Below are 26,974 nucleotides of genomic sequence, written 5' to 3'. Positions count from 1 at the left end.
AGCTCCCTGTGCAGCCCCAGCCCCCTCGCTGGTGGGGTGGGTGAGGGGCAGAAAAGCCCTGGGCTCTGGGTGAGCGCTGCTCAGCAGGAACAGAACAGCCCTGGATTAGCAACACTTCCCAGCATCAAGCCAAAACAGAGCCCCGTACGAGCTGCTCTGAAGAAAATGAACTCTACCCCAGCCAGAACCAGCACACTAGGAAAATAAGTAATTAACCTGCACAAATTACTTTTTGTTTTGTGTTGTTTTTTGACACTGTAGAGAAGGACAAAGTCTTCTTTGTAGTCTGACAGAAGCTGGTATCAGCAGAAACTGCTGATGTTCAACATCCTTTAGGTTCAGTCTCTGACATAAGGACAGGACATAAGATCACAGCTACAAAACCAAATTTTGTCTAATACTATTTTTCCTGGAGTGTTCTAAGACTAAACAGAAAAATGGTGACACCACACATAGCCAGCAAACGATCCCATGAGAATGGAGACTGTAAGTGCTCATCAGCATTTTTCTGACTAGTATAAAATCCTCTCAGGAGGAGGATGCCTGTGTGCTCACTGGATAATCATCAAAACCCATCTGAATCAATAGTCTATAAAGTAAACCATCTTTCCATTCCTATAGCAGGACTCAAACTTGATAGAGCATTAACACTACAACATTTAAAGTATACAACCTTATTTTTAGGAAGCATTTTTTAAGGAAGAGATCCATTAAACCATCCTGTCCCGTTGCCAAACACTAGCATGTATTCTGAGAGTGACAGTGATGCACAAAGTATTACCTACACAAATACATCGTTTCTGCACCTACAACCCTATTGATCAAATTATTCCTGATGAGTAAGTTGCCTGTGGTGTAGGTGGCAGCCAAAAAGTACAAGTCCTCACACAGACCTTTTTCATCCTGTCACAACATTTACGAAGCGTCGGTGCGTATACTTGCAGTGCTGAGCTGAAGCGTGGTGTGCTGTAATTTCAGATAGTGGATAAAGGCAAATACTTTTTTTTGGGGGGGGCGTCAACAAAATTCTGTTTAAATTCTGTTTTAAAATTCTTTTAAATTCTGTTAATTTGGTATGAACAAAGACTGGAAAGTATTGGATACAAGTCATAATTTTCTCAGTTCTTTCTTCTTGGGAATCAAGTCCTAATAACATGACACTGATATAATTCAGTGACTCTCATTACAACTGCAAAAGATGAAATCTTTCCTTTGTTATGAAAGCAGGTATTTCAGAATTTTTTAATGCTATGTAAATCCTCAAATGCACAGAAATACCTGTGCATACTCATTGCCAGTACCCTTGCTTTTGTTTTGGAAATAACAACAGACTGTAATATACTTGTTAAATTTATTTCCCCCCTGTATAATTGCACATGCAAAGAGAAGTATCCCTAAGGATTCAGCATTATTTCCAAAGTTTGGTCTCTTTTATATCTTCATAATTATTCAAACTGTTTTCTGCTAAGACCCAAAAATTCCAGAGCGTTTCCAGCCTTGAGTTTATCCTGTAAAAACAAAGTACATATAAATGTTTGTGCGTGCTTAAGTTGTATTTTACCCAAATGGTTCTCCTCATGCTTTAAAATGAACTGCTGCAAAGAGACTAAAGGACCTTTTCCAGTCTTTGCAGAAATCAGTGAACTGCACTGATTTTTCAGTGTTTTATCTCACATCTAAAACCAGAGGCTTAAAAAGGATGGGAAAAAAACCCAAAGGTAAAGATCATACCTTCAGTTTATTGTCAAAATCTTCCATTGAATCAATCAGTTTTCCAGGCTCCAGTTCCCCAAGGGGAAAAGGGTAATCTGTCCCCAAAATAACTTTGTCCTGGTAATAAAAAAACACGTACATTTTGTAGTAACATTAAACAATATAGTTGCATGTGCTTTCTGGAATTTATAATAAACCATGGGGCAGGAAATTACATGTATATATTGGACTGACTAATTATGAAATTGGACTAATTAATATGAAAGTGAATATGAAGATAATCTTTGGATTTCAATTTTCATTAGAAAAAAACCAATGCTTGAAAACAATGACTCAAGAGTTTATTGGGTGAATCTAAGTTTGAAAATAGTACAGGGTATTTTTTAATGTCTTTTGTGATGTCTAAGTAAAGTTTGGTGTATCTTTATTCTGATACACAGAAAGTTCAAAATGCAAATCCCAGGCCGATTGGAATGATTGTAGATTGCTCAGGTGAATAAAACACAAATGGTAATTTCCTGCTCAGATTGATTTTCTGTACTGTGGTGCTGGCTTGAAATACAACAAAAAGGCATCTGTTGTTCCCCTGTGCTACTCACACTGCTTCTGCAAGTAGCTTACCTAAAATACAGTGATTAATCTTGGTTAAGTGTTGCCATAAATTAAATAGCCAATAAAGGTCACACAGAATTTTCCTTATGTTTTTTTTTTACTTTTTGGTTCTTTTTCATGGTCACTCTGTGCTCTGCACTCTTGTGTGCAGTCCAAAATGCGTATGAGAGCTTTTGACACATTCCTTTAAGAATCTCTCCACCAAACTCAGAAAAGATGCTTGGATTTGCATTCCTGAATTTGAAATTCTTGACCCCACATACACACACAAACTTAAATTATATATATATGTGAGAAGAACGTGTAATAAAAAATACAAAGAAATCAAAATTATCTTTTGTGTGAAACTTTAGAAGCTGCAATAATTGCAATGTGATACTACTTAAAACACGGTACAATGTAGAATTACTACAATCACTTAAATAAAAAATATTTAATTTAACTAGTATTCAGCTTCAAATAACAAAACCAATATCTCACTTAGGATATTTAATGTATTTTTTGAAGTGTGATTGGATAGTAGCTGTGTGTTTGAAACATGTATCTGAGAATATAAGTAACATGATATGATTTGTTTCTGAGAGCAAGTCAGTGAAAAGAAAATTCAATAAAAATCTGTATGGAACATTTCTGTTATCAGAGATGAAAAGAAATAGGCAGCTCCTCAATAGGTCTGTATTGTTAGAGGTTCATTTTCACACTGAAATGGTATTTCTCGATTTTATCTACCTTCAAAAATGCACACTGCCAACTCTTGATTTTATCAAAAATCTATTCTCCTTTAAGCTTCATCTCCTGGAGACATAATATTTGAAAACCACAGTTTCCATTAAAAATGTATGTTTTTAAATGTCTCATGAATTTGAAGTCAAGCTCATGAATTTTGGACTGTTGTTATAATATTTGAACTCAGTTACCAATACTGAAATAGGATGAAGAAAACAAAATTCAGTTATTTTATGAAATGATTCGTTCTTATTTGTCATCTGCTGCTTTTTAATTTTTTTTTTTTACCTCCAGTAGATGTCACCCGAGAGCGTCTGAAAGACCGTACAAAACACGGAATCCAAACAAGAGATACCCGTTCTATTGTTCTGTCCTGTATTGTTGTGTTACAATTTATTATAGAAGTCTTACTGTTAAGATTAGACAAGGAGGATTTATACCCTCTGCCTACTAAATCAATCTGAGTGTAGATTAAACAAAATATATTTGGATGTGTCTACTTTTAAGCAGGTAAATCCTTTCGCTTATATTCAATCTGATACCAAGACATTCTCTTCAGAAATGAAAAACAAATGTATGCCAATTAAAAAAAAAACACAAAACAACCAATAAGCATACTAGGTTTATATAAGAAAATGGTTTTCTAAGTAAAGGAGAAGGAAACACAGTGTCTGCCCAGCTGTTTATTAGTCAAGGTTAAGTAAGCCAGCAAGGTTTGTACATTTTTGTTTACACCTCCTTTATACCAAAGCAGAAAGAAATCCCATTCCCTCATTGGAATAATATATATATATATTATTTCAATCCTATTTTTCTTTTCCTCTGAAGTATTTCACAGCTATTCATGTGATCTATTCATTAGCAGTAAAATTAAGAACTGTAAATTAATGAGAAAAAATTATAAGCAATATTACTGCTCTGCTACTAGTGATAGTAGGCTATTCATTTATACTCTCCGAGCTTCAGTTTTGTACCCATCCATAAAATGGGGGTTGCAATAACTGTCTTTAGCAGTCAGCCTCAGAGAACTCCTGTGAAGTCTCTGCAGCATACTCCCGGCAAAATAGATGTATTATTACATTATTCTAAAGTATATCAACAAAGTCAGTTTTCTCTAGAGGACTTATAGTTTGATACCTTGATTAGTGCATCTCTCCTTTTAGAAAGGAACAACCGGCTAATGACTAACCTCTGTGGACCCTTCTACTCAACAGAACTTTTTTCACAGTAATAGAGAGCTGAATCTTAAAATGAATCTCAAAGAGCATCAGACATGAGTTTGTCCTCATATTAGTACAAATTGTATAAGCCTTGAATCTCAGCTTTTTTCCTACTATCAGGATACATCTCAGAAAAAGGCCAGATTGTAGCCAGTTCAGTTGCAGCTTCTGGCCAGAGAATGTTTTACCTGTGGGTGATGGCTCTTGAGGGAATCTCCATGGGAAAGTTTTTGTAGAGATACACTGAATCATATAACCCCCTGTCAACCCAGTTCTTCACTTTTTATAGCCAGCATCATTAGGGATTTTGTGTTTATTTGTATTCACTTCCTGTTATCTCATCATGGGGGGAGTGAAGGACTGCAGCAATTTTGCAGTCTTCCAAAATTCTTTCTCAGAAATGTGTATTTCTGCTTCCTTTAACTGGGATAGGCTCCAATTAACCTGCACCCAAAACTAAGAAGGGATGAAGTGAAACGTGCATGACTCATCGCTGCTGTCACTGGATGTTAATATTCATAAGCTCAAATCGAACAAATTACATTCTCATGCCAGGCAATGGCTGTTCCCTAAAGACCTGAAGCCATGACTAAGCACATCTTTACATACACTGATGCCCTTCCTGCACAGCTCTTAGCTATACTCTAGAGAGCTGTCCTATTTCAAACCTTCAGCTTGCAAAGTTACAGTGTCCCCAAGATCCAATCACATTGTTTTTAGCCCAGCATTTATTAATCTTGTATGTGTTACCCTGCTAACACACGACTGCACTGAAAACACTGAGATATTTGATGTTTTTTAAGCCTTTGACTCGTGGAATAGTATTATGTGAGAACATCAACTCTCATTGGAAAGAGGGGACTTCCTAATCTTCATGGTTATAAAGTTTGAAAATGTGATGCGAATGTTTTTTTCAAGGATAAAATGCCTTAGGCTATTAAACAGAGAAAGAAAATGTACTTTTTTCCCCAAGTTCTTCTGAATGTTAAAAGCATTGAAGTTTTTGGGACCTGACTCGTGACTTTTCAGCACTGGGGTTCCACCCGATGTTACATTGCTTGAGCTCAGAATACTCAGAGGAGAATTAACGATGACTCCAACATCCCATGTAGTACACTGGTCAGATTTATTGCATTAAGAAACTAAATTTCAGAAGTCTGTTGACAAAACAAATGACACCAGAGAGGCTATTGCTGAGTGACTTTTAGATTATCCAATTACAGTCCATAACCTCCCTCTCAAACAACTAAATTTCAGTTGCAAAGACTAATTGTGATTAAGGGCCAGAGTCTATGTGTCACTTCCTAGGAAGAAATGCAGAGAAGTTACAGTTTGAGTGTGGTGCAGAGACAGCAGCCGTCCCACAACAGTCATAGCTTAGAGCAGCCTTCAGATGCAAAGCGAACTTGTTACTCTGAAGCAGAACTGCTCTGAGACTTGCATTCTATACAGATTAAAACAACAACAACAAAAAAGTTAAGTTTTTCAGCAATGGATTAAGCATCCTGTTGTACTTGCTCTCCTGCTTTGCTCTTGACATCTACAGTTTAGCCTAACAGAATCAAAACAGAAAAAGAACTTGTGAGTCTCAGCTACGCTGAGTCACACAGATTCTAATTTATCAAGGTCTTTCTAACAATGGCAAAATATGTCTCTCAACATTTTAAAATGAAAAAAAAGAAACAGGCGAGTGATCTTGTTTCCTTGGCAATAATGAAGGGAATCTGACCACCTAAGCATAGCAATTTAAAATTCAAGAGCCAGACTCATCCCTCTGTACTATAACTGCATTTAGAATGAGAATATACTTAGGATGAACATGGTCTAGACTTGGGGAGACGTCTCAGTAAAGGAGATAACTGAAGACAAGAGCTGAACTGTTACTCCTTAAGCCCTTGGGTGTCCTGTAAAATGGAAGTGCACATCATGTGGTAAAATTTTTTAAACCTATTGCAAAAGTACTTAAAGCCACTTGATTACTGTAAGCTACAGTTAGATTCAAAAGGTAGTTCAAGGTAAGAAGTCATTGGCTGTTGACCATGATATATTTACTATTTAGAGGTTGGTAACAGAAATTAAAAGAAATCCATATTGGGCTGGAGCCATAGTATTTTGTTAGTAACACACCCGGTGCCTAAAACTTCATCCCTGACACAGATGAACTCTCACTGCCAAAAATATGCTATAACACGTCTATACATATGAAAAGAACTTCGCAAATGCCACCCAAGTTAATACCCACTAATGTTATAAGAACTTTCCAATACTAAAAGCTTATTAGCAGATCTTTCGACAAGTAAACTGACCTGGGTTTTATCTTACTTGTTTCTAACAGAACTAGGCTGCAGGGTCATTCCCTTGCACATTTTATAGGGCCCCTTTCATAAATCTATTTTTTTGTTCATGGTGGATTTACTTAAGAGGTATTCTCTCTCTTCTCCTTAGAGCTGTAGTGTCACTGTATGTGTACATACATATACACTTTACAAAAACTTTCTATAGTATTGTTTCAAGCTGTTGTTGTGCTATCACCTTGTTGAATGTTTCACGGATCTTCAAATGCAAACTTTTTGTAAAAGGCACAACTACTGTAGGGGAGCTGCAGGTAGAAGTCCAGTTTCAAAGACACAGATTTCCTGTGCAGCACAAACTGAGAACCCATGGGTTTCAAAGGCTCAGAGTACCATGATAAAGAAAGCAAGAGCTCTGCATTATTATTTTTGGCTGGCCTAGGCAAGTCATTTCTTGGCCAGTTCTAATACAGATTTGTTGCAGTAACCTGTTCACTCTGCTAGAGGTGAAAATGGGCAATTAACAGTAACTTTTCTGTAGAGAGAAAGAAAATATTTGGCTTAGCTGTCTTTGTGAACTTTGGTCATAAAAGAGGCCCTGATGACAGCAACAGCCCCATATGTGAGAAAGTAGTATGTGAGACTAGAAATGAACATGCAGGAAACAGGAATACAGTTGTTAAGACAAGAAAGTCAATGTCAGAGCCTGCATTTCTGTTTTTGACACCTGGCAGGTATCTGCCTGCTAGCTGCAGAAACCCCATGAGGTCCAGAGATCAAGACACAAATACGTCTCTCGTGTTGATTTGTAGTGATCCATTGGAGCTTGGCATGAGTGATGTCATCTTCAACCCCTTCCTGAACATTTACAAGTATACACTTGATTTTGAAAATTAAACCATTTGAAAACAAGGCTCCAAATGAAGCAGTCTTTGTTTGCAGTCCCATCCCGACCAAACTTATACATGGAACTAGCCTCACTGAACTAAGGTTCACAGAGCATGATTTCCTGGATTAAAACCACCATTTCAATAACTTTATATAGTAAAAGCATTATCAACATGGGAGAAACATGTCAGTTTATAATAGCTCAGCGTCTGATTTTACTGGGTGAATGAGCTGTCTTCTCCCTCTTTTCTTCTCTTCTCCTTTTGCTGTTTCATAGAGAATTAAATAAAGAATGACTCACCTGCTTCTGGAAGCATTAGAACTCACCTCTCCTATTACACTTGTTAGCAGCCTTAGGGCATCACGATCATGGACAAGAGAGTCTGTGTAAAATGAACCAAGGTATTTTCTTGGATCCACCTTATTATCCATAGCACACAAATCAGGGCGCACGTTGAATCCATGGGAGATTCTCCCCACTGTGTATGGAAAAGCTCCACCTGCAAGGAGAAATTTTTAGTAACACAAGCTGAAAATATGCAGGGGCTAAAAAAGTCACATTATCCACAGAGATGTGTAAGTTTTATGGTAAGCTATTTAGAAAGAAAGTGCTCTGAACCAGCAATTTTTCATTCCTTCCCTTTCATTAGCTTCTTTCTTTGTTGTCCCCACTTCTTCACTGCTGTGATGCCCAGACTCCTCCTGCTGCTTCCCTGTCCCTTTCCCCAAACTATCTCCTGTCTTCCCTTCCTCTTCATTTCCCTTAGAGGCTATTATAACAGTTCAAACACTGGCTGAAACAGGCTGGAGAGTGTTCATACAAGCAGCCGACGTGGCAGCTTATCTTCTTTGGGGTAGTAGTACTCAGCTGATGGCAGGCTTAAAGTGCTAACCCTATTAGCTGGCATAGCAGAAAATACAATTGTAGCATGCTCAAATAAAGAACAGGTACTTCACATAGTGTCTTATTTACCTCCGTGTGCAAAGCAAACTTTCAGCTTAGGAAATCTTTCAAGAATTCCTCCCATAATCATGGAGCAAATGGCTATGGTTGTTTCTGCTGGCATGCCTATGAACAAAAAAAGTTTTATTGTATGATAGTTTTATTTTTTCTATCTTCCTATTTGACTTTGAAATGTTATCTTTATTTTCTTTAATTAGCCCTGTGCCTACCAAAAAAGTAATAGTTACAGAGCAGCTGCCAAAGGTTACACATTATTTCTATTAAAGGAACAAGGAACTGAACATTAACTGAAATGAGCACACAGGACTGGAAGCTAAGACCTTCTGAATTCTAAGCCCAGTTTTTGTCCTACACCACTAGGACGGCGGGCAGGCAGGTTGGGTATGTCCTGAAATGTGCAGTACAGGCTTGATTCCCCAGTTATCCCAGCTCAAAGGCAAGTCTGGAATATGCCACGTCCTCTTCTCACCTGTCCTTCTGGGTTTCTTTTGTGTGGAAAGTGCGACAGGTATGCTGATGATTACTCCAACATAGATTTGGGGCTGAGTTATGATATGGTGCCAGTTTCTACAGTCTGGAAATAACCTCTCTCGCTCTTTGCCACTGGATAACTTGGATGCCCAGTGTTAGGAACAAACAGCATTTTAGGTTCCTACATCAGGCCTCAGTTTCTCAGCACACCTGACACATTTATAATATCACACCATTTAGATGGCTAACCTCAGACATCCAGCTTGAAGTCAGGAACGGAGTTTCCCTCATCTATGGGAAAAACAACACCTATCCAGCTCAAAATGTTGTCTTTCATTAATGTTTTACCATACACTCAGATGCAAGGCCTTATTAGGCTTAGTAGGAAAATCTTTTAATTACACTTTGTTAAGTAAATGCAATAAATTTAGTCTCTTTTTAAATCTTGTTGAGTCTGCTCTGATAAAGACTAACTGATATTAAGATAATGCACTGGTGATTGGGACACTAAGATTTTCTGGTGTATATTGCAGAACGTATATTATATGTATATAGTGTATGTTTTTCAAAACACCTCTATTGGAGGCAGTGCAAAACAAAACAATGCAAAACAGAATAAGTGAAGGTGGAATCAGGTCTAAACATTTATAGGTAACAGTACAACCTACCTCGCGTTATTTAATGTTGTCCTGATTTACCTAGCAGATGGGGAAAAAAGAGAAACTAGATAGTTCCCTGCATTTGTGGGGAGCTTTCAAAGTACACGTTGTTTCAGCTACAGTTGATGTGAACTTAGATTTACTTCCTCTCTATATTATTCCTAAGAAATAATATAAGAAATTCTAGGAAGTAATGTTTGGGTTTGCCTACTCCTTCATTTACTCACATTATTTTGCAGGAGCTGATTTCAGAGACAATTCACTTTTCCCTAGTCATTTGCTCTTTGTATTTCGGACAAAAAAGAATACTAAATTCTGTTGCCAGTCTGAATAATTTTTATTTCTAGGTATTTAAAAGTTAGACAAACTGAACAAGCTTAAAAAAATGACTGCTCAAGTTACACAACAGATTTAATCATAGTATTTGTTTTAAAAAAAATAATTACAGAAAAGTCATGTAGTTTTTCTCTTTACTAGTACCTTTGCAATAATCTTCTGGGCATAATCCACGGACAGTTCATAAATGCAGATTAAGCAAAGTAAATATGCACTTACCTATTAGCCAGGGAAACCAATATTTGGACATCCTTCCATCTATCTGCATGTCCCAGGGATGCACAAAGAGACAGCAATTCAATTGTTCAGCAGCCTGCAGCAAAAAGAAAAAAATCGGAATCTTGACTAATCATACCAAAACGTATCTTGGTTCTTAGCCAATGCTTCCAAGATTACCTGCAAAATTGTACTAAGCATTAGTACTAGTAATGAAAATAGGCCCAGAAGTAAGAACTATAAGCAATAGTTGGTTATTTTTTCTCCTCTGGGCCATATCCTGAAGCCCTCACTCAGTTTCGAAGTTCTTTTTGAGACTACAGGATTGGAAACACTGATGATGATACCTTTTTAGTAAGCCTGTGTTCCTCAGATTAATGTGGTACAAACCCACTTTTCTAGCTGTGTTTGTCAGCTCTCCTTCTGTATAAAACTTGGTTCAAACTAGTATTATTTTGGTTTCATTACGCATATAAGGATGAATTCTCATAACGTTTTATAGAACCATTTTAGGATGGTATTGCAGAATTGTTCCAGCTGCTTTCAGGAATTTTCATTGCAGTTGCACTGCATTTGTCCCCTTTGGCCCTCTGCCTGGCCTAAAAAAATAGTTAAAACTCTTCCTAATCCACCCCAAGAGCTCGAAATCTAGCTGTATTCTGATCAATAATCCATCTCGACTCAAGTATATTAAGTTTTCCAGAATGACTGACATCTTTGGAAAGGAATACAGGGTTCTGATTCTGACTGAGTAATTTAACTATGTGCTTAAATTTAAACATACAGTTATTAGAGTAATTCATATGCTTAACCAGGATTTAACTGCTTCATTTTGTCAGATATATTTCTGGACCTCCTCTTGTTGCTAAGGAGATTATCACACATTTGAAAAATTTGGTTTTATTTACCCATACATGCATAAATAAAGCTGCAGCTTTGGGGTTATAGGGAGCTATTGCCATCTACATTTGTAAACCAAAAATAGCAATTCAGTAACTGGCTCAGTAGATTGATAAAGTTAATAATCAAATATGACTTCATTTCACAATCTTTATTACACAGGGATGTTTCTAAAAGTGACAGAAGTTATTACCAACATGTGTTAAACATAAGCTGAAGAATGTATAGTATAAGAGAGAGATCCCAGTACAAAAGAGAAATGGAGCTACTGGAGTGAGTCCAAAAGGGATTGGAGCATCTCTCCTATAAGGAAATGCTGAGAGAGCTGGGACTGTTTAGTCCCAAGAATAGAAGGTTCAGCGGGGATCTCATCAATTTATATATATACCTGAAGGGAGGGTGTAAAGAATATGGAGCCAGGCTCCTTTCTGTGGCACCCTGTGACAGGGCCAGAGGCAATGGGCACAAACTGAAACACAGAAGTTCCCTCTGAACATCAGGAAACACTTTTCTACTGTGAGGGCGATGGAGCACGGGCACAGGTTGCCCAGAGGAGGTTGTGGGGTCTCCATCCTTGGAGATATTCAAAAGCCATGTGGGCATGGTCCTGGGTATCTGGCTCTGTGTGGCCCTGCTTGAGGAGGGATTTGGACCAGATGACTTCCAGAGGTACCTTCCAACCTCACCCCAGCCATGCTGTGGTTCTGTGAACATATGCACCTCCAAGAGTGGAAGCTGATAACTGACTGTATATGACCATAAAAAAAAATAGTCCAGATGCTGCACTACCAGAATCCTTGAATAAATTCAGCCTTCTGAAAAATAACCTCTATGGATCAATTTCAAGCTGACAGCTATAATAACCTGTGAAACAGATACAGACTGTATGTTGATTAAGCCCCATAACTGAGACAAATGACCACCCTCATCTGGACCTCAGGCTGTTTAAGAAATGCAATTTATAAATCCATTTAATAAACAATACATTCAGTTTGGAACTTGCGATCCATTTTGTGTAATTCTGTATGGTATTTTGGCTCTATAGGTGTCTCTGAAAATCTCAGGGAGTTTTATCAATTATCTCAACAGGACTGGATACAGTAACTTGAACCCAAAAGCAAACAGTGCAGAAATGCTTTATTTGATACTGCACTTATCCTCACAAACAAAGAAGGCAACTCTACAGTGAGAACTCATATAATAAAAAGATTTTGTTATTCATTATTATAAAGTATGTTTCAGAGTGTTTTATACTGTATTATTATCACTATATCCTACAATGAATTATCATATATGATTAAAGCTGAATCTCTCTGATCACTAAGCAGGTTAGAAGGCTTAATTGTTTCAATGTACCTATATAATTTAGTTGATGACTGAATGTGTCCCAAGATATTTTCAGGCAGAATACTCCAAAATATGTCCCAAGATATTTTTAGACAGAATTTCCCCAAATAAGGAAAGAAAAATTTACTCACAGCATAAATTTTGTACAGTTCTGGTGCATTCAGGTCCCATTCATTGACATGGGATCCTATTTGTACTCCAGGAAATCCAAGTTCATTCACACAGCGATGCATTTCCTTCACAGCCAGGTCTGGAGCTTGCAAAGGTAACGTACCCAAGCCGACAAACCTCTTGGGGTACTTTCTTACTGTAGCAGCTAAATCATTATTTAATATCTGGGCTAGATCTAAAGTATCCTGAGGTTTGGCCTGGTAAGATATTAAGCAGAATGGTACATTGAAATATAGTTCTCAAATGTTATCGCCTTTGGAAGATATTGGATAAATGTCACTGCAAACAATTCAGAGACAGAGTCTGAACTTCAAATTTACTTTAGAGTTCTGAATAGGTGAAAACCAGTAGGGCTAAATTCTGCCTCGCTTTAAAACCTCTGGGTGCAGTTCTGCTTCTTGTCTTGAATATTTTTCCAACTGCTGTTGCCTTTGCCGCTCAGGATGAGTGTAATAAAGCCCAGGCTGCTGAGGCTCTTAAGTACCTGGCCCTCTGTATAAACCAGTATTCTGGTTTTGCGTAACCCAATGCAAAAACCCCAGTGTATAATTTTTAAACATACCAATGAATATTTACTCTCCTATTATTGGAGTTGAAGAGATAAACATAAGTGTGAGATGCTGGAACCTGAGAATTCTACAGAGAAAACTGGAGCAAACCTCTCTAATGTTTAGAAGGAGGTAACGGTCATAATTTTAAGAAAAGAACTGCAATATCCATACAACCAGTTTCCCATTCCCCCCCCAATACATATTTAATGGAAAATATTCTCATAAATACCAGAATAAAATTTTAAAGATATGTCACCCAACAAGAAATTCTGAACATCAGTGTTACTGCTTATATGTGGGCTTAACACAATGATTTTTAATGTAGCATATCTGTTTACATGTAACAACTCAATTTGTACACATAACTAAATAGTGAAATTGAGAATGTATTTAGAACAGCATTTTACTGTGATTTTTCTTCTCAGACTGTTTTTATTTCTTTGATGCATTCAAGATCACCATGCAGGGAACATGTTAATTCAAAATTGCTACTGAATTGTAAGATTCAAAGCATTCTAAGTCATTAAGTCCCATGCCACATTTAAAAGAAAGTGGGACAAGACCACAAATGTATCTTTTAACTCTTTTTTTCATGAGAAAATATTGATTCATGTCTAGCTTCCATAGAATCTGTACATATATGTCTACCATGGATGCATGCTGTGTAAATTCTCTCTCCATGTTTCCAGCTATCCCCACAGGGTCCCCAGAACAAATATTGTCTCATTCTTTCTTACTGAGTGTACCCCAGAGTGGAGCTTTTCCAGGACACCCTGTGGGCTCTCCTGACAGCTTGACTATTTTTTTATCTTTTGTTTTTCACAGCAGAACAATTCCCCATTTACTTTAGTGCTCTAATTACTACTTCAATCATCTAATTTATAAGAGGATGCATTTATTTTTAAATAATTTTGTAACATATGAATTACAGAATATGCTAGTAGGAACCTACCCAGTAGCTGAACATTACAGGGACTGTGGAAAGGACTTGGACTGTGACTCCTGAGTAAGAAAAAGCAATTATTAATGTTTCCTTTTTATTATTATTATTTTTTTTTATAAAATGTTAAAAATAAGCAAGCACTTTGGTTTGAAAGGTAGAAGGTAAAAGCTCTAATGGTAAGAAGGACTAATTTAACAGTGACATGGATGGAATATTTTTTTTTTCTAATTAAGGAACATGGCAATAACTCTTGTAGTGTATTTGTTTATTAGGACTGGAATACTTTTGCTAAGTCGAAAGAAAAGTAACACTTTCATACTCATACTAGATTATTTGTGAAACTAAGTATTTTCATTTTTGAAGGATGTGGCATGCACATCTACAACAAATTAAAATAGCAATTTAATGTTACTCACATAAATGAATGTGGTGCTAAACTGACAGAATACAGTACCTTAAGTTTATTTGGGGGTCAAGTATATCATATATGTTTAATAAATAATATGTAGATCACCTCAAAGATAAACAATGTCATGTTAACATTGGTTGTCAAACAATGTTTTCTAAAGTGTTCCCCAAAGCTATATTTTGTGTTAGGTTTCATTCATGCTGTGTCTGGACTGCTGAGGTTGTAACTGTAAGAAAATCTTTTTTTACAAATAATTTTGATGTTAGCAATGGAGAGAATTAAGTCTGTGTTGCTTGGTTTCCGTTCAAACAGAAATCTATACCGTAACTTTGTATGTGATGGGTAACAGGAATGAACACAACAAACCTAGCAGATTAACAACAGAATTAACAAGAAACAATAATTAGGACTTCACTAAATAGTTATACGTAAAACTATACTTTTTTTTTATTTTAGGTCTGATTGTAATATTTATGCACATATTTTGTCATGCTTTAAAAAATTGAACTTGGTTGTTAGTAATGAAACTACTAATGCAAAAGATGGCAGAAAAAACCCTAGGAGAATTTCTTCTAAGACAATGACCTTGCCAAAGCACTCTTTTTTTATTTAACAAATTTAACAAAATAATTTATCCTCCTTCTCAGTATTTTACATAGGAAACAAGATGGGAAGCTGACTCAGGCACCTCTTACAAGATCTGATTAATATATACAGCAGCAATGGATTTGGGTTAATGATTAGGTCTACAAAATTATATATATACCAAAGTACAGCCTATGTTGTATTATCCACCAATATGCTACTGGACACTTGACCAGTATGTTTAAGAACTCTTACCATATTTTCTACAATAAGCACTGTATCTGGTTTCAACCCATTTTTACACTTCTGAGCAAATTTATCATAAGCCTTAAAGGTAGATTTCCAAGCTGAACATTCCAGATGCTAGCTTTAGAAGAAGAATCAGCACAGAAAACCCACTACTTTATTCTGTCTTCAGAGGGTTTTATAAAAGAGAAAATAAGAAAAGGCGATTAGGATTAACTGAAAGATTTTCTCCAACAGAATTGTAATGATTTGTGCCACAGAATCATGATGTTAATTACCTTTACAGCTTGTTTTATTGAATTATCTTGATAGCTTGTTTTATTGAGCTGATCAAGACACAGGTTTGTACACCAAATAGACCTAGGACATATGATTATGAGAACTACTTTATTCTCTTTGGTACAATGGTAAATTTCTTATTGTTATTGTAATTCTTATTGTAATTTGGTAAATTTCTTATTACTCGCAAGATTTCTTGGGCATTGCACAAACAAAGCATTTTAGCAATCAAGCTGTAAGATATCTCTCTGTGTTAATAATACCTTACAGTGACTGATACTAGTTTTGTTCAGCTGGGAAACTCCTTGCACCTTTGTTCCAAAGTTATGCCATGTTTGGAGGTTAAAATTTTAGGTATTATCTACCTCAGCCTGTGTTACAGGCAATGGTCTTTCAACTAAGTGGCTACAGCTTTATAAACAGAAAAAAACTAAATGTAGCCCATAGTCTTTATCGTTAGGTGAATGTAAGAATGAAAAACATTATGACTTTTTTTTTTTTTTTTTTACAGTTAATTGGCTGATGCCTGTATCTCTGCAGTGCTGTAATAAAAGGGGACATCTTTATGGCACAAGTCACCAGATGGTGCTCTAACACACAGTTTTAGCTTTTTTTTTTTTTTTTTTTTTTTTTTTTTAAACCAAGTAAGCACTGTTTAGTTTGTGGAGAAATATGTGGTGTCTGCTTTATGACACATTTTCTTTTCTGGAGAACTGTTGCAAAACGTTGAAAAAAAAAATCACTCCTGTGTTTTCTACAGGAAATTCTACAGTTGTCTACAGCAAACAGATGAGGCAGTATTGTTTTGTAGAGACTTGCCATTAGTGTTGAGGGAAATACCTGAAAGGGAAAGATGCCCAAAGGCTATTTATGATCAACACTGTGGCTAAGTGACATGGTAATCCCCAAAATCCCTCAGCTAACTCAGTGAATGATTACAGTGTAGTCACGGCAGCATATTTCAGAGAGGTTGCAAAGACATTCCAGCATTCCCATTAAATGTCTAATGGTTTGAGTTTGAAATACTGCTTCTCCAGGGTGAAAACAAGATAGATAAAACTTATTTAAATTGTGCTTACATAAATTGCCTGCCAGCCCTTGAGTTCCGAAATTGGCTGATGTTATGTGTTGCAGTAAACCTCCATAAAGAGAATGACCCAAAGTATCTCCTAACATGCTATCCCACGAAAGAAGGAAACAATTATCATGAAGATGCTGCTTATAACATATCTGCTCTTTGACGTAATTCAGATGTTTATTCCTTATGAAAAGTTGGAGAAAATACTCAAGTTATGTCTACTGAGAAACTAATATAGGAATTATTCAGGCCTCAGTCTAAGAAAAAATAAATATTTCTCTCACAAAAGTAATTTGGAATTAGTTTTAATAAGAACTAAAAAAAAATACTTGGATCAGATTACAGTTCCTTCTCTCATCCACAGTCTCCCATCTTACAGACCTTATTTAGTGGCATGTAACTAACTTGATAGGAAATAAAATTGCAAATTTGGCTTCTGCTTAAGTTTCTTTCTAAATTGGGAAAACTATCTTTTGTGAGAAAGTAATTCTACCAGTTCTCTAGGCTCAGAGCCGTCTAGCAAAAACACAGAATGAAGCTGCAACATTTAAAGAGAAAAAAAAAAATTAGAAAAGGAAACAAACATTAAAAAACATCCTGTGAGTAAACTTAACATTCAGAACAAAAACAAAAGGGCTTTTTCTTTTATGCATATCACTTCTATACCTGGAATGTATGTTGCCTTTTCCTTATTTATGTCAACTTGTTCCTTACTGTCTTAAAAGTCCCACCAAAATTTATGAGCTCACGTGGGGAATAATTTGCTACTGAAAATGAGGAAAGTTACGGGAATATGTCCCATTTGAGTCTGAGTATAAAGCACATCAGTTTTCGCTGACTTTCAACAGATGTAAACTAATGAATCAGTATGCTTAACCTTTTAATTTTGACATTGTTATTAAGCACTTTCAGGTGCACTATCAGAGAAGGTGCTGTTACTCTAAATGAGACACAATGATTTAAATTCCTTTATGGAGGTACCTGATAGGTCCATCTCTTTAATCCGTACTTCTGGATCCCAGCAGTTCTCTTGAATAACTCTAAAAACCTTTCCATCCTTCATCATCTTTGCCTGCCCCTGTGAAAAGACATTTTCATAGATTATAAATGTGACTAAGTAGTACATGCTAATTTATAGTCACTTGACTATATTGTGCTCCCTACAGAAACTGACAGAATTTGGTTCTTTTTATTCAGTAGGTATTTTTAACCAAAGACTATTTTAAAATAGTCATTAATAAAACAGTCATTTATAGTTCAGATTTAATTCTTTATAATAAAAAAAATCCCCTTTCTTTTGCAATGCATAAGACTCTACATTTGTTTGGAAAAGATACCAGGTACCTTAATCCAATTTTATCCCCATAGCAAATTTTGACCTCAAAAAAAGGTTGTAATTAAATCTGTGCTAAATTTCCCCCTTGGCCATGTGTGTGTTCTTTTAAAGTCAATAGCATCATGGTGATCCTAGTAACTACAGAAATGGTTGTGCAACTGTGTTAATTTCAGTCCAGTTGTTTCATATCACCACTGATACTGAGACAAAAGACCTATTATGTTGTCTTGTGATTATATTTTCTCCTTGGGAAAAAAAGAATTATTGAAGTATTTGTATTTGGGGAAAAAAAACCACACTAAAAAAAACCCCTAAACACACTATAAAACTGTTACCTGAATTAGTGTAATACCTTCCCCATAGCCACCAATTTCCAAACTTCCAAAGTTTAAAACAAAGCTCATGAAATTTAATACTGTTTCGTTAACTATGAACATAGTTAAAGATGCCCTTACTTAAAAAGGACATTTAAAAAATCCTTTTTAAACTTAATTTTTGGTCAATTTGTCAATTGTCCAAAGAGGCTAAACAGGCACAGTGTCATCACGTTAAGCAAAGTAAATTGTCTGTTACGGTTGTAGGTATCCGCATGCTTCTATGGACTTGTAAAGACAGACAGACCAAGTCTTCCTGTTGGCTTACACTTGCACAAATTGATGAGACAAAATTCCCCAATACCTGCAAGGCCTGAGTACATTTTGGTTGCTTGAACCTACCACAGAGATAAATGGAAATGAATGGAAGTCAGAAGATCCACATGACCCTGTGTGTTTGGGATGGGTAAGCGTGGTCATGCAGCAGCTGTACTGGACAGAGAACCCACTGCAACTGCAGTTGAAAATTGAAAACCACATGAGAAAACACAGCAGCTATTCCTTCACCTTCACAGCAAACAGAAGCTAAGCACAGGGCAGTCTTCCGACCCTTCTGGGAAGGGAATTCTCTCTCTCCAGAGGCCACTTTGCCTCATAAAATTGGTTTATTTACGATCCTGTCAGTTCTTCTAAATAAAAACCCTGCTAAATCAGGGTATTTGCTACTAGTATGCTAAAACAGAAGTAACTAATAAAATTTCAGTACTTCTCGCAGAGCTAGGTTTCTGTCCCTCCTTCTGAGAAGTCAGACTTAACCTTGAATTTGTTATTAACTTCATACATCATTCACAAATATACTGCCCTAATGAATATTTTAATGGTCTCTTCAACAAATCTAACTGTGTTGCCTTGGCAAACTGTCAAGTTACTTGTTAGCTATATCACAGGTTGTGAAAATTACTCAAAATATTACAGTCAGCGATAACAACCTCTGGTAAAATACATCAGTTTCATGTAAAATTGATTTTCCAACCTGACAGAAAGGTTTACTTTAGCCATACACTCCAATACATTAAAAAAAGATCAGTGCATTACTGCAGATTGCCTAATAAACAGAAAAATATTTGGGGTGTGGTTAAAGACAGGGTACACGTGAACACTGCATCACACACAAATTGTGCAGACTTTACTGGATTACCACTGGGAGTATTCCTGTGAACACTGGCAACTTCTTTCCTCAGACATGGCTAAGGCATAGCAGCTGACCTGCTCAGACATATTTTCTTCCGCTAGTACTGAAAACAGTATTAGACAGACTGTAATTTTACTTGCAGCTTTGACAGCGCTCATACTTAAATGCTGAGATAAACCTGCAACAGGGTTTGCAATACAGGAAAGGTTTCTAATAAGCCATGTGCTGTTCTCATTGAAGAATTAGTTGAACAGTTTGCTGTTTTCATTCGCATTAAGTGGTTCTTTGTGAACATGCTACAGGTCAAGGCTGAGCTCACAGAATTATATGCTGGCAACAACAAACTTGATTATGCAGAGAAGCAAAGAATGATTATCTGAATAGATTCGTGCTTTTGTATGTAAGGGTAGAAAGATCTGGTCCAGCAACACTGTGACTGGGAAGCGAGTCATACTGCTGTAGTCTCTAGGCACTGCCACTAATCCGTACCTGATATTTTTAAAATGAGAAATTACCCAGACACCTCAACTAGGAAACAATTCTCAGAGGTTTTTTTTTTTTTTGGTAGTACTAAGAATGAAACATGGATCAGGTAAAAGTTTTTCAGGCTCCAAAGCAAGTGATGCAGTGCTAAAAATTGAGAGACATGGGACTTTTATTTGCATAATTCACACAGTTTTCTAAGGGCATCACTGAAGAATGCTACCATTCTATTCTATTCCATCCCTATGGTAAACATCATCTGATATTTAAGGCTTTAATTAATTTATATGGAAATTAAGAGAGAGATATTAAAGAATTAAGTCCATCAGGCTGATTTGGTTCAGCAAGCTACATCTAAAATTATCCCATCACTAAAGTACTGAGTCACATCCCAAATTGCACTTCTTTAAAAATGCATGTAATTATTTTCTTCCAGTTTGACCCTGATGCTTCTTCACAGAATGATACGAGAAGCTTTTGCTTTTTTTTAATCTTAAGAGTTAACTTCCTCAGCTCCACATATCTGAACAGGATTTTATTTTGCCATGCACTTTTTTAATGCTACATTTTCAGACAGAAGTAGGCTAGACAGAATTCTTTACCGAGTATATAAGGCTATTATTGACTTGCCACAAAGTTCCTTTCCAAACTATTTTTAGCAAGGAATTTTAGCATCAGACCTGTAACAAGCATCTGAGCTGCTAAAAATATCTCTAACAATTCTCCCCTTCCTGTACCTGTGCCATCTACACTTTGGTTCAGCAAGTGGCTTCTTCTTCCCTCCTGTGTCTGCTTAGACTCAGATCTGAAATTTCAGTGTAATATCTTGGTCCCAACCTTCATATTCTGTGGTCCTTTCTCATAAATGGTTCTTAGGCATTTGACAGCATAGCCTTACATATTATCGAATGACTACAGTGTGTATATCATTAGGTTGCAATAAACAGACACACTGTTGTATCCATTTTATCAGCTTTCTGCCATTAATATAAGCATATATACAAATACAAAGAAGTATGATTTTGCAAAATGAGAAAGGGATGAGGCAATGTCTAGTTCGACTGAAATTAACAGGCATTATATATTTAAATACTTTGGTTACCTTTAAGATGCAAGTCTTGCTTCTCTAAAGACAATAAAAGCTGAATCTCTACAGAGAATGAATAAATTACCCAAGTCACAAAAAAGAAACAATGAAGAAGACTGGGTACTATTTTCTTTACAAGGTTAGCCAAATAGGGAGAAGTACTGTCACCCTGAAAATGCTAAGTACTAAATCTCTCTCTCACTTATCCCTCTAGTTTTCTGTATGAATTTCCTACACTGAGATCATGTCTGAATGTCAGAAGATGGAGACAGGATAACGCTTGTAAAACACTTAATACAGCCTGCCATTACATAACACAGCTGGGTTTAGCCAGTTATTTGAACTTTTCAAATACTTTAGGTGGGTTATGTGCTGACACTCTTTGTTGAGCTACGCATGCTTTTAAATTTGCATCTTTTGTCTTGAAGCTTACTATATCCACATTGTCCATACCGCTCTTGACTATGCAGCCTCTGTTGTCTTCATATCTTTTTCCTTAATTATCTAGCTAGTATCTTGCATTGTTTCTACCCCTTCTGTTTCTGTACAACTCACAACATTCCTGCGGTAGGCAATTACATGTAGATGAAGCTTTTCAAGCTAGGACGGGTACATATGAAGTGAGGTGGAAAGTGAACTGAGGTCTCCTGACACCTTTTTTTTAATGCCATCTTTCTAATCTCCCTGTTTCCAGAGGCCAATGCCATTTGCAGTGACAGGCTCTCCAAGATCCCTAGGAGTGGGGAGCTGACAGGTCACGGGAGGAAGCTGGCTTCTTGTGATGGTGTTTCAGATAGACGGGGATATCTGACTGCCAAAGTTATTATATGGTAACAGAGGTAACGTCTTTAAAACTAGCTGGTACAGTTAACTTGTAAATAGTGATGTACAAAGGGAATTATTTTGCCATATCAACCTTACCTCTCTTAGGTCCTTTTGCCCTCCTGTAAAAAAAGCACTAATATTGGTAATTTTTTTAATGGTTTAATCAAAAGATAAACTGCAACGTTTTGACTTCACGTTCAGAAGTTTTACATTGTGTAACTGTGAATGTCACTGAATTTACTGCCAATATGCTCTGCTCTGAGTGAGATCAGAATCAAGCCTCTAAGAAACCAGTTCTGTCCCCATCAGAGTAAATTACATGTATTGTGCTAACTTCAGTACCAGGAAGATGGATTCTGAATGTTAGCATAGACTCACAGCGCCTGAAGACATGTTCCAATTGTACTAACGTAGCTCAGAAGTGCCTTTGCAAAGTTAGTAGCGGATGGTAATAAAAAGGTCAAGCAAGATCAGACCCAGCCTGCCTTTCACTTGCCAATAAACCTCACACTCCTACTTTTCTCATGGAAGATAAGACTTCTAGAGAAATCTGTATTAAACACATAGCCAATCTTATTGCCACTTTGCTTTTTAATAGATTTACTGTGAGTTTGTATTCCTGATGGCAACACAAGATCAGCTGAGAGCATCAAACAGCCCAAACCTTGCAGTGATGATCCAGCTGTACCCATCCACCATATCCGTATCTCTGTGAAAAAACAGAAAGAAGAAAAAGCCAGTGCTAGTTAGCACTCTGCCGTAATAATAAAAATCTCAATTCTTAAATCTTGCAGTACCTCATTCAGGAGAAACACACACATGCTCAGCTCAGAGCCTATGAGCAGCATCAGTGACTTCAGAAGTGGTGAAGTTTAACTGGACTGGACTAATGGTGTTTGTAGATCTGAACTTTTAGTTCCCAGTTCAACAACATCTTTAAGTAACCGATTTTGAAGTCAATGAAGTTGCTTAATATATTGAGTTTCTAACTGGAATGATTTTAACACAGAAAAAAATAAATCAAGTATTTGGCAATATGAAAATTGAGCTGACAATTTTCCAATCTGTGATCAGTTAATCATTAGCACAAAGGTGTATTGATTCCACTTTTCAGCTTCCATGATTCAGCAGCAGGACTGAAGGTCAGCCTCTTGCCTATTAATATTTAAACAGCCAAGAGAAGCTAAAAAGGAGAAGCTCAGATGCTCACTGATTCTTCCAGAGATTAAAAATTGTTTATCCAAAACCCCCAAACTACGGAAGATGCTGATTTCCTTTTACTTTCATAAATCATCAAATTAGAAATAAATGAAATCTTGAAATATCATAATAGACTGAAAACAATGCTCAGAATTCCCATCTTCCTGTAAAGACACATTTAAAATGAAACTGAGTAAAAGCAGGCATTTCTTTCACTGAACTGTAAAAAATCTGAATACAGCCCTGAATTTCCTGTGATAACAAATCATTAATTAATGCCACTGTGAGCTCTCCTAATGTAGGCTGTGCAGAACCAAGCCTCCTGTCTTCAGCCAGAGATGCTAATGACTGATGCTATGTATGTTTTATTTACCCATGTTTAGCTATGTAGCTATGTGTATTTTATTTACATTTATAAATCTACAGGCTTTTATAAATATATATGAACTTTTAAATTTAGGGAACATTTTGTGCATGACACCTAATGAGAACTTTTAGGTTTTCACTGCTCCATGCTACCTGCAATTGTAAGCTGCACAGAAAACGAGTACCTTAAAGGTGCTCAAGGAGCATTTAGGCAATAGAGAAACTCACTAGTCTATTTTTGAACTTATTTTTTCTTCCCCTCAGCTACCAGTTGGATGTATTGACAATACTTATTTCACATTTATTTCTATGAAGTTTTATACTTATTATGGATCACTAAGCTCTTAAATAAGTATCTTGAGAATAGAATTTTCTAGATTCAAGGTTCAGTATTTATAAGACTGGAAATAAATAAAGAAAAATTTAATGCTATGTGTATGTTAGGATTGCCTCATCCGTTTTCCATGCATGAGACGTAGAGAACTATGTTAATGGCCTGAATTTTCAAAGGACTCTGGGGAATTCTGAGGGTTGTTTTCTATTGTAGGCCCACTAATAAACCACTGAATCAATCAATCTTTAGAACAGAAGAAACAAAACCTACCAGGTGGAAATCAACTTCTAAAAATTTGGTATTTGCCTCTTTATCAGTGTTTAAATAAATGTAACCCTTGCCTACAGGGTCTAACAATAGCAAATTCAGTCTTGATGTATGTCTGTACATTAAGGGATTCTTGGAGAGATTTTATCTAGTGAATTTATTGCATTTTTAACTCTATATAGAAAAAAAATCTTTTAAAATCATGTAAAATCAGAACGATGGAATTTTGTAGATGTTTTTATAGGGATATTGCACAAACAAGGACAACAAAATAAGGACAACAAAATCTAAAACAAGCAAGAGTAACCTGTCTTTGTAGTCTGGATATTTAAACTCCTATCTGTTTAAAACAGATATAATTGTTCTAAAAAGTATCTGTCTTCTCACCTACATAATCCAGTGTATATGAGCTTTTCATTGAGAAGCTCTAATTATTATAAATAGGAAGTTCAAATACATGTTTCAAAAGACCTTCCTACGTAAATCAGGAAACAGAAATTCCTTTCCAGGAGGTTTTATGCATAATGATGTTATTTTTCACTAATAATGAAGAAATCATCCTATGTATGTTCTTAATGCCAGGTTTTCTCATGACTTTTCCTAATATGCTGTTTACATTTTCCAGCTGCTCTCTAGCTAATATTGAACTGATACCGGACTGTCATGTTAAAAAAAAAAATCACAGAAACATACAGCTAATATATATTTGTATTTGAGAGTTTGCCATCATTAACCTCAAAATAATTAAAAGAAATGTACAGTGTGACACAGAGTTTCAGTTAGTGTGCCAGATGCCTAAGAGCGTGGCTGAAATAATAGTAACCTTTTGTCGTTAAAGACAGGCACAATGAAATCAAATGGTTCCATACTACCGTCAGAGAATGTTCATTCAAACTACAACCAACACAGACTCATAATAAAGAAAGAAGGAACAATTCAGGTCTTCTCTTTTCTACTCTCCTTTTTTTATGATGAATGGAAACAATAAAGAGCTATAAAAATTAACTATTCTGGAAATCTGAATGCAATTTTTAATTGCAAATATTTCTTTATGTATGTGTGTATAAACTATATATAAATATAGTTTAATGTGCTTTTTTTCAGTACACTTTGTAGCATTGGAGATGTGATCCTTTATGAATCAAAAAGCGATCAGATATCTCTATATTGAATTGTGATTTTAATTATTTAGGCAATAACTCTAAAACCTAATTAAGAATGAGATGACTACATGGATTTTGATAATCTAAGAAAAGGATTAGATTTATTACATGAAAACCTAAATGACACTTTCCCTTCTCAAATACTTTTCACAGGATCATGAAAATTATTACTGACAAGAATTAATTTATGTCACTGAATAATAACATTACCATGCAAAGATTCAGAGTTAAGACAAGTTGACTTGTAGCTTCAGTGTTCTGACAGCTGAGATTTTGTATTTTTAATACAATATGCTACTTCTTTCCAGTAACTGAAAAAAGTAACAAAGTAAAAAAGTAAAACAATCATCATAATTAACTGTACTTAAAGTGACCCCACTCCCATTGAAGTTAATTACTTTCATGCCTGTGGGTATAAGAAGTGAATGACTTTTGTCTCAGGTAACATTAATCTTATTTAATATTTGCTTATTTCTCTTACTTAGAACAAAAGTGAGTATCATTTGGGAACCGGACAGGTCTGGTTTTATCAGGAAAGTGGAGTTTATACCTAGGTCTCAAAAAACCAAGCAAAAATGTAAGAATTGCTTCAGACTGAATAAAGAGCAGGGAACAGAGCCCAATTTTCTAACCCTTTCTTACTGGCACTCTTGCTTTGCAAAGTAATGCAGTACAAATATCTTATATCTGAAAACAGAATCAAATTAGACAAAAACCTAGAGATATTTACAACAGAACCCTTCATTCATTGCTCTCAAAAATTACACTGCTAGAAACAGCTGCTGATAACATAAGGCACTGAATATCTAAACTCTTATTACCTTTTTTAGGTCAGGCCATTCCTTAGGTAGAATGTGGCTATGAATATCAATTTTCATATTTGAAGTATCAAAGGAGAAATACTCCTTCAATGAAAATGTTTCCTGTGTAATTGCTACTATCCTTCCTGTCCCTGGTTCAGCAGGTTATTAACTTTGGCTGCTGTTCAAATCCACCTGCTGTCTTATCAGGAGAGCTGGGTACAGTGGCCAACCAGGGAGCCTAAATCCCAGAGGAGTGGCTCTCCAAAAGAACAAAGGCTTCTAGCAGAAAGTCCCTGTTAATGCCTAAACTACAGCTGACTGAGGGCAAAGGGAAAACATATGCTTATATTTGCACTATGAAGGGATTTATTTTACAAAGAATCTAAAATGCAAGCTTGTTTACGCTTTAAAATCATTCAACAAAACTGAATCAGAAAAATGTATTAAACATGCTGACTTGAATTTCTTCTTTCTCTCTAGATTCTGAAATACTTTGTAGGGAGCATGTAATACACGCTTGGTAGACTGTCCTATCTCCTCATCTACTCTCTTTCCCTTGCATTGTCTTTAAAGTTATGTAAAAAAAGTCACAGATATATTAAATTGTAGCCAAATCTATGCTCTGCACTTTCCCCCTTCTCATTATTGATTCACGTAGGATACTCACACGTGCTACTGCATAATGATGCTTACAGCCTCTCAGGCTGGCTCAAGATCTGGCAGGAGAATGGCTTAGATTACCTTAGTAATTAATGTTACTGGAGATCACTAGCAAACATGGCGAACAGTTTCTGTATCCTAAGTTAAGCTTAACCGGAGCTAGCTCAGATTTTCTGTGAAACTTCATCTCACGTTTTGCCCTTTACTTAATTTAGTATTACACTTCATTTCTCAAGATATGATCTTGAGGCAAAGATCTCTTTGCCTTTTATATGCACTGTATTTTTCTCTGTAAATTTCCTCTATAGTTTTATTTCAATGTATGCTGCTCACATGGTG

General features: G+C 36.1%; 1 protein-coding gene across 4 annotated transcripts; it reads right to left on the bottom strand.

The window, feature by feature from the left end:
- Positions 1–1,334: 1,334 nt before the first annotated feature.
- ACMSD (aminocarboxymuconate semialdehyde decarboxylase) lies at positions 1,335–26,157 on the bottom strand. 4 transcript variants are annotated; one of them, XM_005242368.3, is made up of 10 exons: positions 25,994–26,155; positions 22,507–22,551; positions 17,587–17,683; positions 14,018–14,067; positions 12,475–12,711; positions 10,100–10,193; positions 8,424–8,519; positions 7,778–7,950; positions 1,732–1,830; positions 1,335–1,508 (listed from the first exon to the last, which is right to left on the bottom strand). In XM_005242368.3, exons 1-10 carry the CDS (start codon positions 26,048–26,050, stop codon positions 1,446–1,448), a joined length of 1,011 nt encoding a protein of 336 aa, XP_005242425.1. In that variant the 5' UTR covers positions 26,051–26,155; the 3' UTR covers positions 1,335–1,445. The 4 variants fall into 4 exon arrangements, with proteins under 4 accessions (XP_005242425.1, XP_027649640.1, XP_027649641.1 ...); XM_027793839.2 differs by lacking the exon at positions 25,994–26,155 and adding an exon at positions 25,903–25,982; XM_027793840.2 differs by lacking the exon at positions 22,507–22,551.
- Positions 26,158–26,974: the final 817 nt, after the last annotated feature.

The sequence above is a fragment of the Falco peregrinus genome, chromosome 8 (assembly GCF_023634155.1).
Source record: "Falco peregrinus isolate bFalPer1 chromosome 8, bFalPer1.pri, whole genome shotgun sequence".
Taxonomy (NCBI): domain Eukaryota; kingdom Metazoa; phylum Chordata; class Aves; order Falconiformes; family Falconidae; genus Falco; species Falco peregrinus.
This window is presented reverse-complemented; position numbering and strand designations above follow the sequence as displayed.

Bases quoted from the DNA above. Each gene is read 5' to 3' on its own strand.
- ACMSD (XM_005242368.3), bottom strand. From the start codon at position 26,050: ATGAAAATTGATATTCATAGCCACATTCTACCTAAGGAATGGCCTGAC. The intron at 7,951-8,423 runs GTAAATAAGACA...TTCTCCTTGCAG, and splicing joins AGTTTGCTTTGCACACGGAG to GTGGAGCTTTTCCATACACA. The intron at 1,831-7,777 runs GTGAGTTCTAAT...TTTTATTACCAG, and splicing joins TAACAAGTGTAATAGGAGAG to GACAAAGTTATTTTGGGGAC.